The sequence below is a fragment of the Fusarium phalaenopsidis genome, assembly GCF_050370095.1.
Source record: "Fusarium phalaenopsidis strain FUZ10S chromosome Unknown contig_32292, whole genome shotgun sequence".
Taxonomy (NCBI): Eukaryota; Fungi; Ascomycota; class Sordariomycetes; order Hypocreales; family Nectriaceae; genus Fusarium; species Fusarium phalaenopsidis.
This window is the reverse complement of record NW_028145410.1, coordinates 2,852,724-2,867,478: the sequence shown is the minus strand read 5'-3', so window position 1 is coordinate 2,867,478 and position 14,755 is coordinate 2,852,724. Positions and strand designations below refer to the sequence as shown.

The following is a 14,755-nucleotide window of genomic DNA, read 5'->3' as shown; positions in this document are numbered from 1 at the left end:
TTGTTTATCCAACATGCTCCCAATTGCACCTCAGCTGGCCTTCTCACAACGAATATGCAGTCATTCCGTCGTCTTTATCAAAGTTACCCTGCACCGGTCGAACCGCTTGGCGCCACGGCCCACCTTGGTCTCCAACCTCCGTGTCTGTTCCACATCGTCAGGGTCCACCACGCCACGCGCGAATATGCCGCGTTTTCGTCCGGCAACACAACAAGAACCGGGCGAATGGTTTAGTGGTATAATACTCCCTTAGCATGATCGTTTCACGACATCTGGGAGTGGTCCAGGGTTCGATTCCCTGTTCGTCCAGCCGTGGTGGTTAGATTCCACCATGTACCGCATCTCTCCGGGCGAATGGTTTAGTGGTATAATACTCCCTTAGCAAGTTTCTCTCCAAGATCCTCGCCTCTGGGAGTGGTCCAGGGTTCGATTCCCTGTTCGTCCAACTCCGGTGGTTAGAATCCACCATTGTCCACTCTTTTTTTGCCCTCTTCAACAAGATACGAGCAGTCAAGTCGCCGGGTAAACTCTCCAGTACACCCATCACAATATTTTTGCACCTAAACCGGACTTGGCACTCGGAACATGCTATTTCGTTGCTGCAAACGTCTTACTGCATTCGACAAGTTCTGCAATGACGGAGACTGAACAAGGGATTGCAAACATGCCAACTCTGCAAGAACTCCCGTCTTTACTCATTCACCAATCACCATTGTGCAGCCGGCCTTCCCAACAATGACCTCATGAACTCTTCCGGCCTCAACGTCTATACGTGAGCCAACTCCGTACGTCTGCTTCTGCGGATTCTCCTCTCGTGGGTACCACAAAGTCAATTCACCTTCGACAATCAAGTGGGTCGTCAGCGCAGCATGCGAGTGCGGCGGGTAGTGGGTGTTGCTGCAGCCACATGTTAGAGCGTCGGCCTTGATGATGTCTGCAGCCACGGCAGTTCAATGTGAAGGTGAATAGAGCCCCGTGAACTAGGCGGGGCATCAGGAGAGACTTACGGAGAGTCGCTCCAGGTGAAGACACGGTCAAAACCCCATGCCCGTACCTGCTCTTCATAGTCGTTCCTGAAGCTCATGATGGTGCTTGTTTGTTCTGGTGGGCCGTATGATCAGCAGCCGATGCTGTACGACGCTTGGCCAGCGCGAAGACTGTCCCTGGAGACTATTTGGGATGAAATGTTTGTGTGTTGTCTGAGAAGATTGAGGCCCAGACCCGCAAGGCTGTGCTATCTTGTCACTTGTCAGCAGCCTGTTTGCACATTCAACAAAGAAAGGTGACGCTGATATTCGGTGGTGATCAAGCTATGACCTCACCGATGCTGTTCCGGAGCCTCGGCCGGCTGCGCCCCGCCCTGCCCCACTCGCCCCGTGCCGAGTTGGTCGCCCAGTAGAGGCGGACTCGGGCCCGTTTTTGATCTGGGCGTTGGCATGAATGAAAATCTTTCAAGAACTCCAGGTTATCTACAGTATCCAGGCTGTATTATCGATAGTGGGCTATACTTGGCCATCGTTGTCAGACAATAATCGACATGTACGCATGACGGCATTGAAAAGGGTACCTACCTACCTGAAGCCCAAGACAGCGACACAGCATGACACAGCCCCCATTCCACCAGACCGCTCTCGTCTCTGCTGCTGCTCCCTCATGTAGCAAACACGCAACAAAGAAGCAGTCATCAATAACCGACAGGGCATCGCCATGATCGCCCCCGTTTCACGGGGACCATTCCAACAAACGAGCAGACCCCTTCTGCTCCCCTGGCAGATGTTTCTCCAATCATGGCCTCTCCCCAGCGGACCCAAGCCTCCATCCCCCATCCCCGGGCGGCCCTACAGGGCCTCGGCCTCTGTACCCATCCTAGGGCTGTGCTGGGTGCAGGGCGCTAGTGGCGGGCCATTGGCTGTGTTGGGTTGGCTTTTGATCCAGGCGAGGCTACGGCCACGTCCGTCTGGGTCGCTTCCTTTTTGCCCTGGTCCGTTCTTTGTGTCTCTCGAATCGGGACCGCCTATCACACTGGCGTGCTGACATCCATGGGCTGGTGGTTGTTGATCATGGATCCTCTCTCTCGCCCTGACTCTCCCTTCTCTTGATATCCCTTCCCTCCAACATCGTCACCACCGTCTGGAGACTGGAGACTCGTCTAAACTCTCTAGACATCATCGTCAATTGCGCACTTGTTCCTCCCGTGACTGGTTGACCGACGGGGAACCCATCTGCGCCAATGATCGCCGCCGTCTGATGCTCGTCCGGCCCCGACATCGCCAGCTGAACTCAAGGTTTCAAGCTCTTCTTGAACACCGCAGCTCGCAACCATGTCGCGCTTCTGCGGGCTCTTTGTACGTGCCTCCCCTTTCATCTAGCTTGTCCAGCTCAATCGAGTCAATCGCTGACCTCCGCAGCCGAGCCGCCGCCGGTCCAGGCGCGAGAAGCCCCAGCGCACGCCGACAATGTCAATCTTTGGCAACAACATCCACTCCCTCGGCGACCTGGCAAATCTGATCGGAATAACCACCGTCGCGTCCCCGCGCCAGGCACACGGCTGGCAGAAGCAGCCACAGCCGAAGCCGAAAGCCCCCGCGACCGATGAATGCTCCAGCAGGAGTTCCGCCCAACCAGCCGCTCCCAATCCTGAATTTCACCTCAGCGTTGCCATGCACGAGGCCCTCAGCCGTGTCTTCAACGACTTGCGCGGCCCAGATGCTCTTCTGACCAGAGCCAAGTTCGCCGAGTTTCTACATAATGTTCAAGGAGAGACCAAGGTGGACATGAGCAAGGAATTGAGCAAGAACAACTACGCTCTAGGCGAGTTCCTCTACATATGGCACACATGGTCTTCAGAGGCTATCGCACCCTTGCCAGAGAAGGATCTGTCAAAGCCTCTCACCAACTACTTCATCAACAGCAGTCACAATACCTACTTGGTCGGGAATCAGCTGGCCTCGAGAAGCTCACCGGAAGCGTACAGAAACGTATGTTGGATACCGCGCATCTCCACTCGCATTGTGCCTCATACGAGTAGTCTTTACTGACTGGAAGTCCTGCAGGTCCTTCTACGAGGTTGCCGTTGTATCGAAATCGACGTGTGGAACGGGGATGCCGTCGTTTCAACGAGCAGATCCAGGTCTCCTAAGGGGGATCACAAGCGCGGTCTGTCAGGTGAATCATTGCCCAACGCCGCCACGACGGTGCGTGAGGCCATTGAAGACTGGTCAGGCAATCGATCCCGTAGTGCTAGCGCCAGCAGTCGACGGGAGACGGAACCCTCCCCGCGCTCAAGCACCCAGCAGTTGCCGTTGGAGACCCGCGAGTCTGGAGATCGCCTTGATGTTTCAAAGCCCGCGCGGACCCGCCAGTCGTTTCCAAAGAGTGAGCCCATTGTGACGCACGGATGGACTCTCACCACCCCTTGCGGCTTTCGAGAGGTGTGCAAGGCTGTAAGTGAGGTTGCTTTTATTGACAATGACCTACCTATCATCGTCAGTCTTGAGGTGCACGCCGATCCAGACCAGCAGGAGCTCATGGTTCTCATCATGAAGGAGGAATGGGGAGAGATGCTTGTGGACAAGCCATTCGAAGGCTGTGACCCCAAGTTTCAACTTCCTAAGCTGAGCGAGCTGCGCAACAAGATCCTCGTCAAGGTCAAAAAGGCCCCAGCGAAGATTGTCGTCCCGCCCAGCACCATAGACTTACCTGCCATCTGTGCGAACGATGAAGATGCCTCAGGATCTGAAGACGAGGAAGCATCCCAAGGATCGGGTGCCCTTCTCCTGAGCTCAAGCAGCAGCGCTCCTCCGCAGTCCAAGAGCTCCAAGGTGGCCATCTGTGAGAGCCTCGGAAGCCTGGCAGTCTACACACGAAGTCAGCATTACAAGAGTCTCGCAACCAAGGAGGCCAAGATTCCTCCTCACATCTTCTCCATTAGTGAGAACCGCATCCTAGAGCTTCATCAGAAGCAACATCGTGACATGTTCACCCATAACAAGGGTTACTTCATGCGTGCCTTTCCTGCAGGACGGAGGATTGATAGCTCAAACCCAGACCCGAGTCGTTTCTGGCGTGGCGGTGTCCAGATGGTGGCTATGAACTGGCAGAATCTGGACGAGGGCATGATGCTCAATGAGGGCATGTTTGCCGACGAGAAGGGTTGGGTCCTGAAGCCTGAGGGCTACCAGAGTTCCAACAAGTCTGCAGAGACCCAGAGCGAGGCCACTCCTGGTCGCACGATGAACCTGAGGATCACAGTCTTTGCTGGCCAACGCATTCCCGTCCAGGCCGGCGACGCTGCGGACCATAACCGTTCCGCCAGCACCATCCGCCCGCTCATCAAGGTGGAACTGCACGTCGACAAGCCAGACGATGTTGAACGAGATGGGCAGATGCAGGAGTACAACTACAAGGGCAGGACGAGGGCCAGCAAGACGGATCACCCCGACTTCGGCCCCAGCGGCTCGACTCTCGAGTTTCTCAACACACCGAAAGTGGTGGAGGAGCTCAGTTTTGTCAGGTGAGTTGCCAATTTCTTTCCCGCTGTACGGCGCTGTGCCATGTCCGTTGTCTTCCCTCTGCCGCCCCCCCCCCCTTCCGAGCTATTCCGTCGATACACCGCCGTTGGTCTCACAGGGCCGGGCAGCCTGCATCACGGGAGCGTAAGCCACCATGCAGAAGCGACGGCCCGCCGTTGTTTGACCGAAACTTCGGGGAGTGAGTTGTCAGAGACACAAGCCGCTGCGGGGATACCGGTTCTCGCGTCCTTGAGTGAGGATCTGAGCTTCCTTGTTCAATGAGACGGGCCTAGCTCGAGACGGGGTAGCCGGTGCTCCAGCTTCAGGTCTAGGTCTACAGACACCAAGCTGTTGTCTTTCCCCTCTTGCCAATGTCACATCTGTTCCCATAGCTCCTTGACGCCATCTCAACAGATGTACTGTATTAGCCCCAGTCGAAGATATACACGCACGTTAGCTGCACAGGGCCTTTTGCTTGCATCACGCTAACGTCGTCTGCCTTTTAGGTTCAAGATCGAGGACGACTCTTCCAAGATTGGCAGCTCGCCACTTCTTGCTTGGGCTTGCATTCGTCTAGACCGCCTGCGCCCAGGCTATCGATTGATCCGCCTTATGGACTCGACGTGTCACGCGGTGCCCGGCGGGAAGTTGCTCGTCAAGATTGACAAGACCTTCGTCTGATCTAAGCACTTCACCGAGTCGATCTGCGTCCCGGCATATCGAACTCGCCCTTGGTAGATCCTCCTGCGCTAGATCGACTCACTGATGTCGTCTTTCTCGCATTTTGTTCACAGAGCAGTTTCCGGGGCCCGGTGTGAGAGATATCGCCGATCCTCATCCCTGATGTCCTACTTGCCACTTGATCATCCAACCTAAACTTGTGGGATCCCATCGGTTTCCTTTGCACATGTGCCTTTTATTGCCTTTTGACTTTCGGTTCTGTTGAAAATAGTGGTGTTCACAGGGTCCTTTCATGTTCAGCGTCCAATACACGCGCAGGTGGTGGAAACAGAATGGGCAGTAAAATTGATTTGGGGCGGGAGAATCCGGCATTAGAATTAGACAGGAGTTCAGAGATACCCAGTAATAGTGAATCTGATTGATGTTTTTCGCCCCTGGAGTGTCCTCAGAGTACCGATCTCATCTGCTAGCCGCCTGGTCGAGGAGAACCCTCCACGGACGTTCAGATATCACAAACAGGAGTGAAACAGACTACCGGATGGCTCTTTGATAGGATCAGGACGACTCTCGAGTGGCTTGCATGTCTCCTGATGACCCGCTGCAGGATTACATTGCGTGCATGATCCACGGCCAGATGCCCATTCGCAGCCTGGTTGCTTCCAGTAGGACGGTTCCAGCCAGCCATTGCGCACGCACAGCGGGCCGAGCAGGAGCGGAAATCCCGATCCTCTACCATGCATTCTGCCATCTATCAACACACCACCGAGGTCGACAGAGTTGTCCTCGAGAGTGGATAAGTGGACGAGCAAGCCGCCATTTTCACCCATGACGTTCAAGTTGCTTTTTAGTCAAAGGCTTTTTGTCCAGGGGGCTTCAATAAGATGTGGTAGCTCTGGCCCTGGCTCCAATAATAGTCCAGGCCTCGCCTCTTCTAACCTCGAAAGCATATGCAGCGGTAGGGAGCACCGAGAAGGCTTGGTTCACCGGGGCATGTTGCGTACACGCCGTTGTGGAATTCCCGCCGCGGCTCGTCTTCAACGGGCGCTGATCTCGACCCCTGCGCCTATTCCTCTCCTGCTGGTCTTGGCTTCTCGGCAGATGGTCCAAGTGGCGGAGGGCGGTTGACGACATCCTGTTCGTCTAGCTCCCAAAGCATGTCTTGATGAAACGGTTTCATAGAGGTACTGTAGGAAATGCTGGACCGTATGAGATTTCACTAGAGAGAAAAGGTATTTGCCCCATGAACCGGTTCGGGATCTCTTTCGGGCTATGCGTTATAATGGTCCGGATAGGAGATTGTGAAGCTAGGGAACCAAAAGGAATAAGCCTAGGTAGCAAGCCGGCGCATGTCCTTGGCTCCTTGCAACCTCATCAAAATGCCTCGCTGGGACCAAGTCTAGGCGATCGTCGTGTGGGTTGTCTTTCAGCGACGGGGTGGCATTCCGTACTCAGAACAGTAGCAGGCTGTGGGTTATCGCGGCTGTACAGTACCGTAAGATCTCGCGAAATTCGAACAAAACTAAGTGCAACTAATGCAAGTTAATGCAGGCTAATGCAAGCCAGCTAGCCATGCTATCGAATCAGCTTACAGTAATTGATGAGTCAGATTTTTTAGAAATAACCGGAAAGAAGTTAGCCAATTAGATTAAGAGGTAAGGCGGCTAAGAGTGGAAATATAAGGACGCCACTTTGTTCGAATTTCGCGAGATCTTACGGTATGTGTGAAGTGATGCTCCAGAGCAAAGTCCCTGGCTGAGGCTAGGAGCCGCGGAGACCGGAGAACACCCCTGATCTGCAGGCCGGCTCCGTAATTGGGCGTGGCGCGGGGTGTTGAGATCGATAGTCGCCGCGGCTAGATGCGACCAGCCTGCAGGGTGCAGGTGTGGCAGACGCGTGTTGAACTCTGTGTTTGGCGGACAAGGGTTTGCCCTGTCAGTTGCCAAGATGCATCGTCCACCACCCCTGTACCTTGTTCATCATCATTGACCTCGGCGGTGCATGGATCGTCCATCATGTCGAATCTCCTGTCAGATGCGGAGAGGCAGTCTTGCGGGACAACCGGGAACGCGTCCACTACTGGTGGAGAAGTCCGTATTGATGAGTCCGTCATGTCTTCGCCGGGCGACAGAAGCTGGTCTCGAAAAAGAAAATAGGCCTTCCCGCCCCGGACAACGATAGTCAACTTGAGCCAAGACGGGGCATTCGGGCGCATTGTCAGCAAACACATGAACTGGACATGAGAGATATCCACAAGCTTGTTGTAATCCCCTAGTCATTGCTGCGTCATCAGGCAGATTAAATGGAGTGCATTGTCTTGCCCACCCACCGTGATATCTGAGCCCCCTAGGCGCGGTCCTCCCAACATTCTAGTTGTATCACGAGTCCAGGATCGTGATCGAGCTCCCCGGTCATGTTTGGCCGCGAGCGGCTTGATTCGACCGCGTCTATCACACCTTGGGTGACCGCCTTGAAAGTTCCAGATTCAAAAGAGGGTCAAAAGAGACATTCAGGGGTAAACCCGCATGACGCAAGAAAAGTACGCGAGGGAGTGGAAGCTTGATTGCAGCAAGAATGTTTTCGGACCTTCGACAAGACCTCGGCAGTTGCAGTACCCCCGTCGCTCTGGATCAAGGTTGAGGTTCATCATGGGGCTAAATTGTCCGAGCCATCAGCAGTCGGTCTCTGCAGCTGGTCCCTCCCGTTGGGTCTTGTGTCAACCAGGGGCCCCGCAGACAGTAGCGGTCTGATAATGCGCAACTTGGCTCGCAGGCTTCGATACCTAGGCCTGGATCGAAGTGCCAGGAGGTCGCAGCCAAAGGGTATCTATCAAACCCTACCCTCGGTGCTGAGCGGCGCGCATGGCTGCATTCGAGGTGTGGCACTGGTCCCGTGATGATGCCTGTCTGTGGTGTCTGTGGGTCTGATTGGTACCAGTCTTTGGACTGTCTCGACATGGCGAATCAACTAGTATCGCTGGTCTAGCGATAGATCTTGATCTCGGAACAAGGAAGGCTTGAAGATGTAGACGTAGACGTCGGAGTGGGTCAAGGACCAATAGTCCACTGGCTCACACTGTTTGCGTGGGGTGTCCGAGAGATGCTTCTGAGGGAGACAGCCACTTCCGCCGGGTGTCTCTGATACCCCAGCACGGGTATCATACTTTAGATGAAGAGCGTCGCCTCGCATTTACTCGGACACAACAGCTAAGACTCTTCCAGGTTGCCTCGGCGCAAATCTGCAAATGTGCTGGTGACAGGACTTCGGCAGATGGTTGTCTCTACTTGCTGTTGCCTCCCAAGGCATTACAGCCGGAATGTGACTGGCTGGGTAAACCGGCAGAAATAGTTGCATTTTCAAAACGAGACCAGCTATCTGGCTCTGGTGGACGAAGGGGAGAAGCCAAGTAGGCAACCGGGGTGTCGTAAAGCCGAGGAAGTGAGTGCGCCGTGTGCGTAGCAGCAGACGTAGATCGTGGGCTTGAGGTGGTGCAGTAACACCGTCAGTGGAGGGTTAAAAAAAAAAAAAAAAAAGCAAGGCGCCTGCAGGGCTTCAGCTACCAAACGTCGAGGTGGTGGTGGTAGCAGGTGACAAGGTTGGTTGTCCAATGCTTTTCCTCGACTAATCGAGGAGCCCACTATTGATGGGTACAGAGGTGTTCGCAATTTTCCGGCGGTGAATCATCCAAGGAACCGGGAGCGCTTTGCGGTGCACTAAAACACATACAGTAGCGGCTCATGAAATTGGGTCAAAACACGTTTCCGACACTCTTGATTACTAATCATGAATACTTGGTTTGAAGTCGATTGATTGTCCCGACTTTGTGATATCAGACGCGGCACCGCAAGAAGGTGAAGGAGAGATCTGCTGGATCGGCTATGTGGCGCATGCATTCTGGGGATCTGTTGCTGGGACCAAATGGGCTTGCTCTGAGATGAGATCGCGCCCTCGAGATGAACAGCCAGGGTTATCCTGGAGAGTGGGGGAGTGTTGGTGATGGACCATTCTTGTGTGTGTTGAAAGTGTTTGGTATTTTGTGGGCATGACTTGCTCGCTAACCCCAGGGCGAGTCAAATAGAGCTCTGGGGTGGTGAACTAGTCGAACCCATAGCATGGAAGGATTTCCTTCTGGTTAACTGCGATGGCAGAAAGTCGGGCCTGGCGGCTCGATCGTGGCTTTCTAGCGCAGGAATGGCCATCGGCATCAATGGGCGCGCGAGTGAGTGACTGATGCAGCTCCCTATTATCTGCGTGGAAACGGTGAAGTCGTCAGAAACAATGGCTTGGTCATTGGACGCCGCAAAAGGTCTCGACCAGGCAAGACACCCGAGAAACGCTGTGTAAGCTCGGCCGAGGAGCTCCCTCTTGGTCGCGCCTTTGTAGTTTGATGGGCTATGGCGTCAGTGCTGGGGAGCTGTGTGAAGCCGGTGAATAAAAAAGCAACGCTACCGAGCTATCGACCAAACAGAAGCAACGAATGTCTTAGCCGGGTCACTCTTCATCAGGGCAATCATCTTTGAAAGGGGGGAGCTGCCGAGAGAATGAGAGACGTCTGGAGAGGGACAGGGACGAGGGAGGAGTGGGGGTTGTGCTGTTTGGGTGGGTGCCTGAAACCCAGCTTTGTGAAGTGGAGGGGAGGGAGGGGTTGGAATTTGGAGAAGATGGGGATCGAAATTCCAGATTTGAGATGAGATCGATATGATGCGATGCAGCGAGATGGGATCTGGGCGTACGTAGTACAGAACAAGGTGGAGGAGTCGATGGATAGGTAGATATTGGAGGGGAGTGTTGAAGGTGGATGGACACTGTAAAAATGCAGGGTGGATGGACATCAAGCGCCTTCCTAAAATGAAGGATTGTTTGGAAGCCGCCTTCCTTTTCAAAGTCACACTCTACCCAAGTAGGCTGGGCTACTCGGGTGCCCCTTCCCTGAGTCGTGAGGGGCCCGAGAGTAGCACACCCAAAGGCGCACTATGAGTCAATCAAAAAGGTTAAAGACACGTAGGTAGCTGCATGAAAGCGAGGGAGGCATGCGTTGTACTGTAGTATTGCTCTGTAAGTCGAAATAGATAGCGTACCTCCCCCTACGTAGTGTCTAATCCGTCCGTCGTGTGCAGAGATCCATCCATGGATAAATGGATGGGAGCTTCCAGTGCTTCGGAGACTCGAGACCCGCTCACACCAGCAGAAGCGGCCGCTAAACAATTCTGTAGTGCGGACGGATAGACTGCTCACGGCATGTCACTGGAAGAGTTCTAGATGTGTTCGAGGTCTTTTGTGTGGCTAGCTGGTTTGTGAGGACTCGCAGAAACTACTGTAAGTCGACGCTGCAACACGATGGATGCCCGCCAAAGAGTCCTTCCAGGAGGGACGGCATCTGCCAGTCCCAAACCGGAATGGTAGGACAGGACACGAGCAAGAAGCGGAAAAAAGAAAAGTTGAACAGACGCGGCAATCAAAATTTCTCATGAAAAAGCAAATGCCGCCAAAAGCTAGGCGCATGAAAATCCTGGCCTGTCATGGGTAAGGCATCACAATACGACAAGGGCAGCTGGACGTAGCGTCTTCTGATGGGTGCACCAAGGTCGGAGCACGGAGCACATGCCTCTTACATGCAGCAAGGCGCACCTTCCTTCGCCCGGAGAACTGGCAGATGGCTGGCAGGCGCGCAGCGGCACTTGGCGGCTCAGATGCCGATGGGACCTATGCAACCAATCCCAGCTGCAGCCTCCTCTCCCATCCAAATGGGAGCCCATCACAACGACGACAAGCATCCAGCATGAATCCTGAGACCTGATACCTCATACCTGAGACCTCACCCCTGAGAGGCTGACAATTCCATGGATGGATTGTCCATTCACGGGCTTCATGGACCTTGACGGGCTCCATCAACCTTTTCCCCATCCCACGCCGGTTTCCAGCATTGTCTACCAAGCCTGCTAGCCTTACACGCAGACGCAGCTCGTATCTGACAGACGTTGGTTGATGCCGCGGGATGGTCCAGTCATGCTGCGAAACGTCCACACAGCGCTGTCCCCGACCGAGTTGCACATCTGACACTCGGGCACGCCTGCCGTGCCGCGGTTGAGCGCCCGAGGAGCGGGATAGGCATTCAGCCTTTGATTCCAGCCCCTTTCTGGCGTCAATTGCCGCGATAAACCCCGACAATTTTCGGGTCCAGCACACAAAAGAAGACAAAGGCGCACTGGACAAGGCGCAAGAGCATCATTAAGACCCGACAGACATGGGAAGTGGAGAACAAACCCATGCCTGAGAGCACCATGTGGAATTGTGGATGTGTGACCCCTCCACTCCCAATCGCGCCAGCTCCAGCACGTCGGTGAGATAGCCCGATGCGCCGGCGATCGCTCCAAGGGAGGGAGGGTTGCAGTGGGCTGGCGGAGGGGCCTCGTGCTGGCCCTGGAGCTGGCTTTGAGGAGGGACCAGGGTCCCGTCATTCCAGTGCCCCGGTGCCCTCCTGGCTTCTAGGTTCTGGGGTTGATAATGGCATTGGGTGGTTTGTGGGCAACTTGGGGATTAGATCGCGGTTTTAGGGGAATTTCCATCCCTGGGATCTTGGACTCAGACTGCGGCTTCTGGGCGGCGACTCAGGCTAACCCGAATCCCACTCGTCCAGAAGACTAGGGTACCTTTACTTTGACGGTCGATTGCGCACCCAAGCAAGTCCCTGGATGATAATTCCCTCGCCCACAAGTCAGCGTCGTGGGCTCCTGGTCATCGTGACCCCCAGAGACGAGCAGTCACAACTTTGCTTTTCTCTGCGTCAACACCGGGCAGCAGGCCACGCACCGCACCGCATCGCACACCCCGGCGTCCGTCCACGCTCACCGCGCCCTAATCGCCGGTCCGGTCCTCACTTCCTTGCCACTCAACAAAGTCTGGAAACTGGCCAGCGTTTAATTACACGTCAAAGGCGGCACAAGAAAACGATTCAACTACAGTGGGACGCCGACACGGACAAGAAAAAGCAACGTCGCTCAACTTGTGTCATCCGGAGCCAGAGAGGCCAGCCATCCATGGTTGCTGACCGACTCGGAGACAGCATTCTCCAGACGCTGCCAGGCAATGGAAGAAGACAGCGCAGAAAAACCAGACGCAAGCACAAACCGACCCCGCCCCCGTCCGGGTGGTCCACAGTGTTTCTCAAGGGCGGCGCCACTAAAGCTCCCTAGTAAGTAATGACAGCTTGGAGTCTTGCAGAAGTCGATATGACAGGTCTGTTGCTACTGCCGCCGCCGTCGCCGGCCCCCAGCATGCCCCCCGACACCACGGCCGGATACCTACCGATCGTCAAGGAGTATGGCAACCCACATTGGCCTTGTCCTAGGGTTACTGTACTCGTGCCTGTCTTGTCTCGAGCAATACCCATCCTTTGTGCTCCGTCCCCTTGACCATACCCTTCCTGGACTCCCAAGGCATTCCTAGACGGCATCGCTATATTCGGCTCATCCTCCAACACCTCTTGTCACGAAACCATAAAGTCCATCTAGCCCCCACATCTTGAACCAGCTCGGACCTCCTCAAGCCTCCTGATACATTGTCTCTTGACACGGACATCTCTTATATCTCACACAATCCCGGGTCCACCCCAACTGTCACCTTGTCTTCATCCTCTTCAACTTCCCGAAAGCACCATGGTCTTGTCCAGACATCCCCGGCTCGCCCCCTCGCCACTCAACCAGGCCCCTGACAACCGAGAACAAGACTCGTTCCCTCATACGTTGCAACCTTCGGAACACCAAGTTATTCAACGGTCCGGGCTTCCTTGCTCGGCCATGGATCTACACGAGGACGTGTCTCGTGGCTTCACCTCCCACAAGGCACCTGGAACCCGATGCCCTACCTGCGCTCTTGCAGGCAAAGAAGTTTGGGTTATTCCTGGTCGTTGTTGCGGATATTGTGGAACACCCTGTTGTGACGAGGCTCATTAACGATCACGGTAAGTCTCCCGAGTCGTTTGAATGTTAGAGAATAGACGTCTGAACGATATACAGCTCGACGGTTGCGGTTGTTCATGAGTTGCCAAGAACTCGACAAGCCCTGATGGAGCCAGGGCCGAAACAACTCCAGACCTCGGCCAGGCATGGCACAGCGCGGTGGCACGCGTCCTTTCCAATATCAATTCGAGAAAACATCCGACCAAAAGGAAGGGTTGTGAAAAGAATTGCATAAGGATCGCGACAACCCTTTGATGCGGCCGCGAGTTCGAGGCCATCCCACAGAATCAAGTTGACCAAACGAACTGGGCGCTCTGATTGGCACAATGGCGTTTTAAAGATGCTGTTACGCCATCAAGCAAATGTCTCAGAAAACCGTGGGTGTGACCAGGGTCACTTTTCCATGGCTGATGCCCCTGGAGGGCCTCAGAAAAAGGTCGACAGAGAGCACCAAAATGGGGCTGCCGAGGCGGAAGAAGGGGTGGCCTGAATGACCTTGCTGGCCTTGGTCGAGGTTGAACTTCTTCCTCTAGGGATGACCATTTACAAAGGGGAGGGACGTGCTAGGGCTGATGGGCAGGTGACCAAAACAGCATTCTTTCAAGTCCTCGCTCGGGCTTACTGGGATGCTGAGATGCATCGTCGATCAACTCGCATCAGCCACCCTGTCACCACATGGCTTTACCGGAGTACGGGAAGACAAGTGTAGGCGATGATTGCCCGAGGCTTGCCGGTGGATGGATGGAGGCAGGCAGTGAGCGGTGTAGGGGTAGAGACAAAAATAATGTGCGGAGTATTTAGTTGCGATATTAATGATAATGAATCTTTTGAGGAGCGTTTGATGGTCCAATCCCTCGTCTTCTTTCAATTACTCGCACCCTTGGCGTCGTGGCGGCTCTCGAATACCCTGAGACATGTGGTGGATAAAGTCGGGTTCCAGACTCTCGGCGTTGCGCCCAACAGAAAGAAATCTTCGATAACTGACCCGTATGACGCAATGAGGCTGCGAGGGTAGGGCCTAAAAGTACGTACTTAGATCAGATGCAGAGGACCCAGGAGTCATCCCTGTTTAAGGTGTCAGTTCAGCTGTCAACTCTCATTTGCAGCCCGAGCTGGAGACCGACCAGGCCCTCCGGCGATCCCCGAGGTATTTTCGGGCTACCCGGGATAGGCAGGACAAACTGGCGAGTGATGTGCTGATAAACAGCCGGAGGCAATTCCTGTCGTGCCAAACAAGCTGAATAACACCAAATTGTCGGCGTGAACTCGGTCAATGGGGACTCGGGCCCGGCCTCCGGGGGTCGGTGCCCACTCCCCTGAAAGCCCCCGGCCGAGGGTCGCCCGGCCGTTGAATTGGCCCGGCCCCGGAAAGTGGACCGTTAATTTCCTGCGACAATTCGCAGCGCTATCATTGGCTAGACAAGCGACCCCAGAATTGATTGTCCGCCCATCACCCGCCCCCGCCCCCTCCCTTCCGAACACTACAACGGCTTGTCTCGCGATCCCCTCAACGCCGCGCTCCGATCTCAGTCAACCTCTGTGCGCTCCCGCGGCCGGACCCCCGTCTGTCTGGCATCCCGTGCACCGTCATTGCCCGGCCCGCCCGTC

General features: G+C 54.9%; 1 protein-coding gene and 2 non-coding genes across 3 annotated transcripts; all 3 read left to right on the top strand.

The window, feature by feature from the left end:
• Positions 1 to 219: 219 nt before the first annotated feature.
• On the top strand, positions 220 to 309 carry LRP88_05154. The gene has a single exon. It is a non-coding gene; the product is annotated as a tRNA-Ala (tRNA).
• Positions 310 to 348: 39 nt separating this feature from the next.
• On the top strand, positions 349 to 445 carry LRP88_05153. Its single transcript has one exon. It is a non-coding gene; the product is annotated as a tRNA-Ala (tRNA).
• Positions 446 to 2,321: 1,876 nt separating this feature from the next.
• On the top strand, positions 2,322 to 5,192 carry LRP88_05152 (PLC-like phosphodiesterase; the record flags this gene model as incomplete). The annotated part of the gene is made up of 4 exons (XM_083241713.1): positions 2,322 to 2,345; positions 2,409 to 2,978; positions 3,054 to 4,513; positions 5,018 to 5,192. 4 exons carry the CDS (start codon positions 2,322 to 2,324, stop codon positions 5,190 to 5,192), a joined length of 2,229 nt encoding a protein of 742 aa, XP_083102861.1.
• Between the last annotated feature and the right edge of the window lie 9,563 nt (positions 5,193 to 14,755).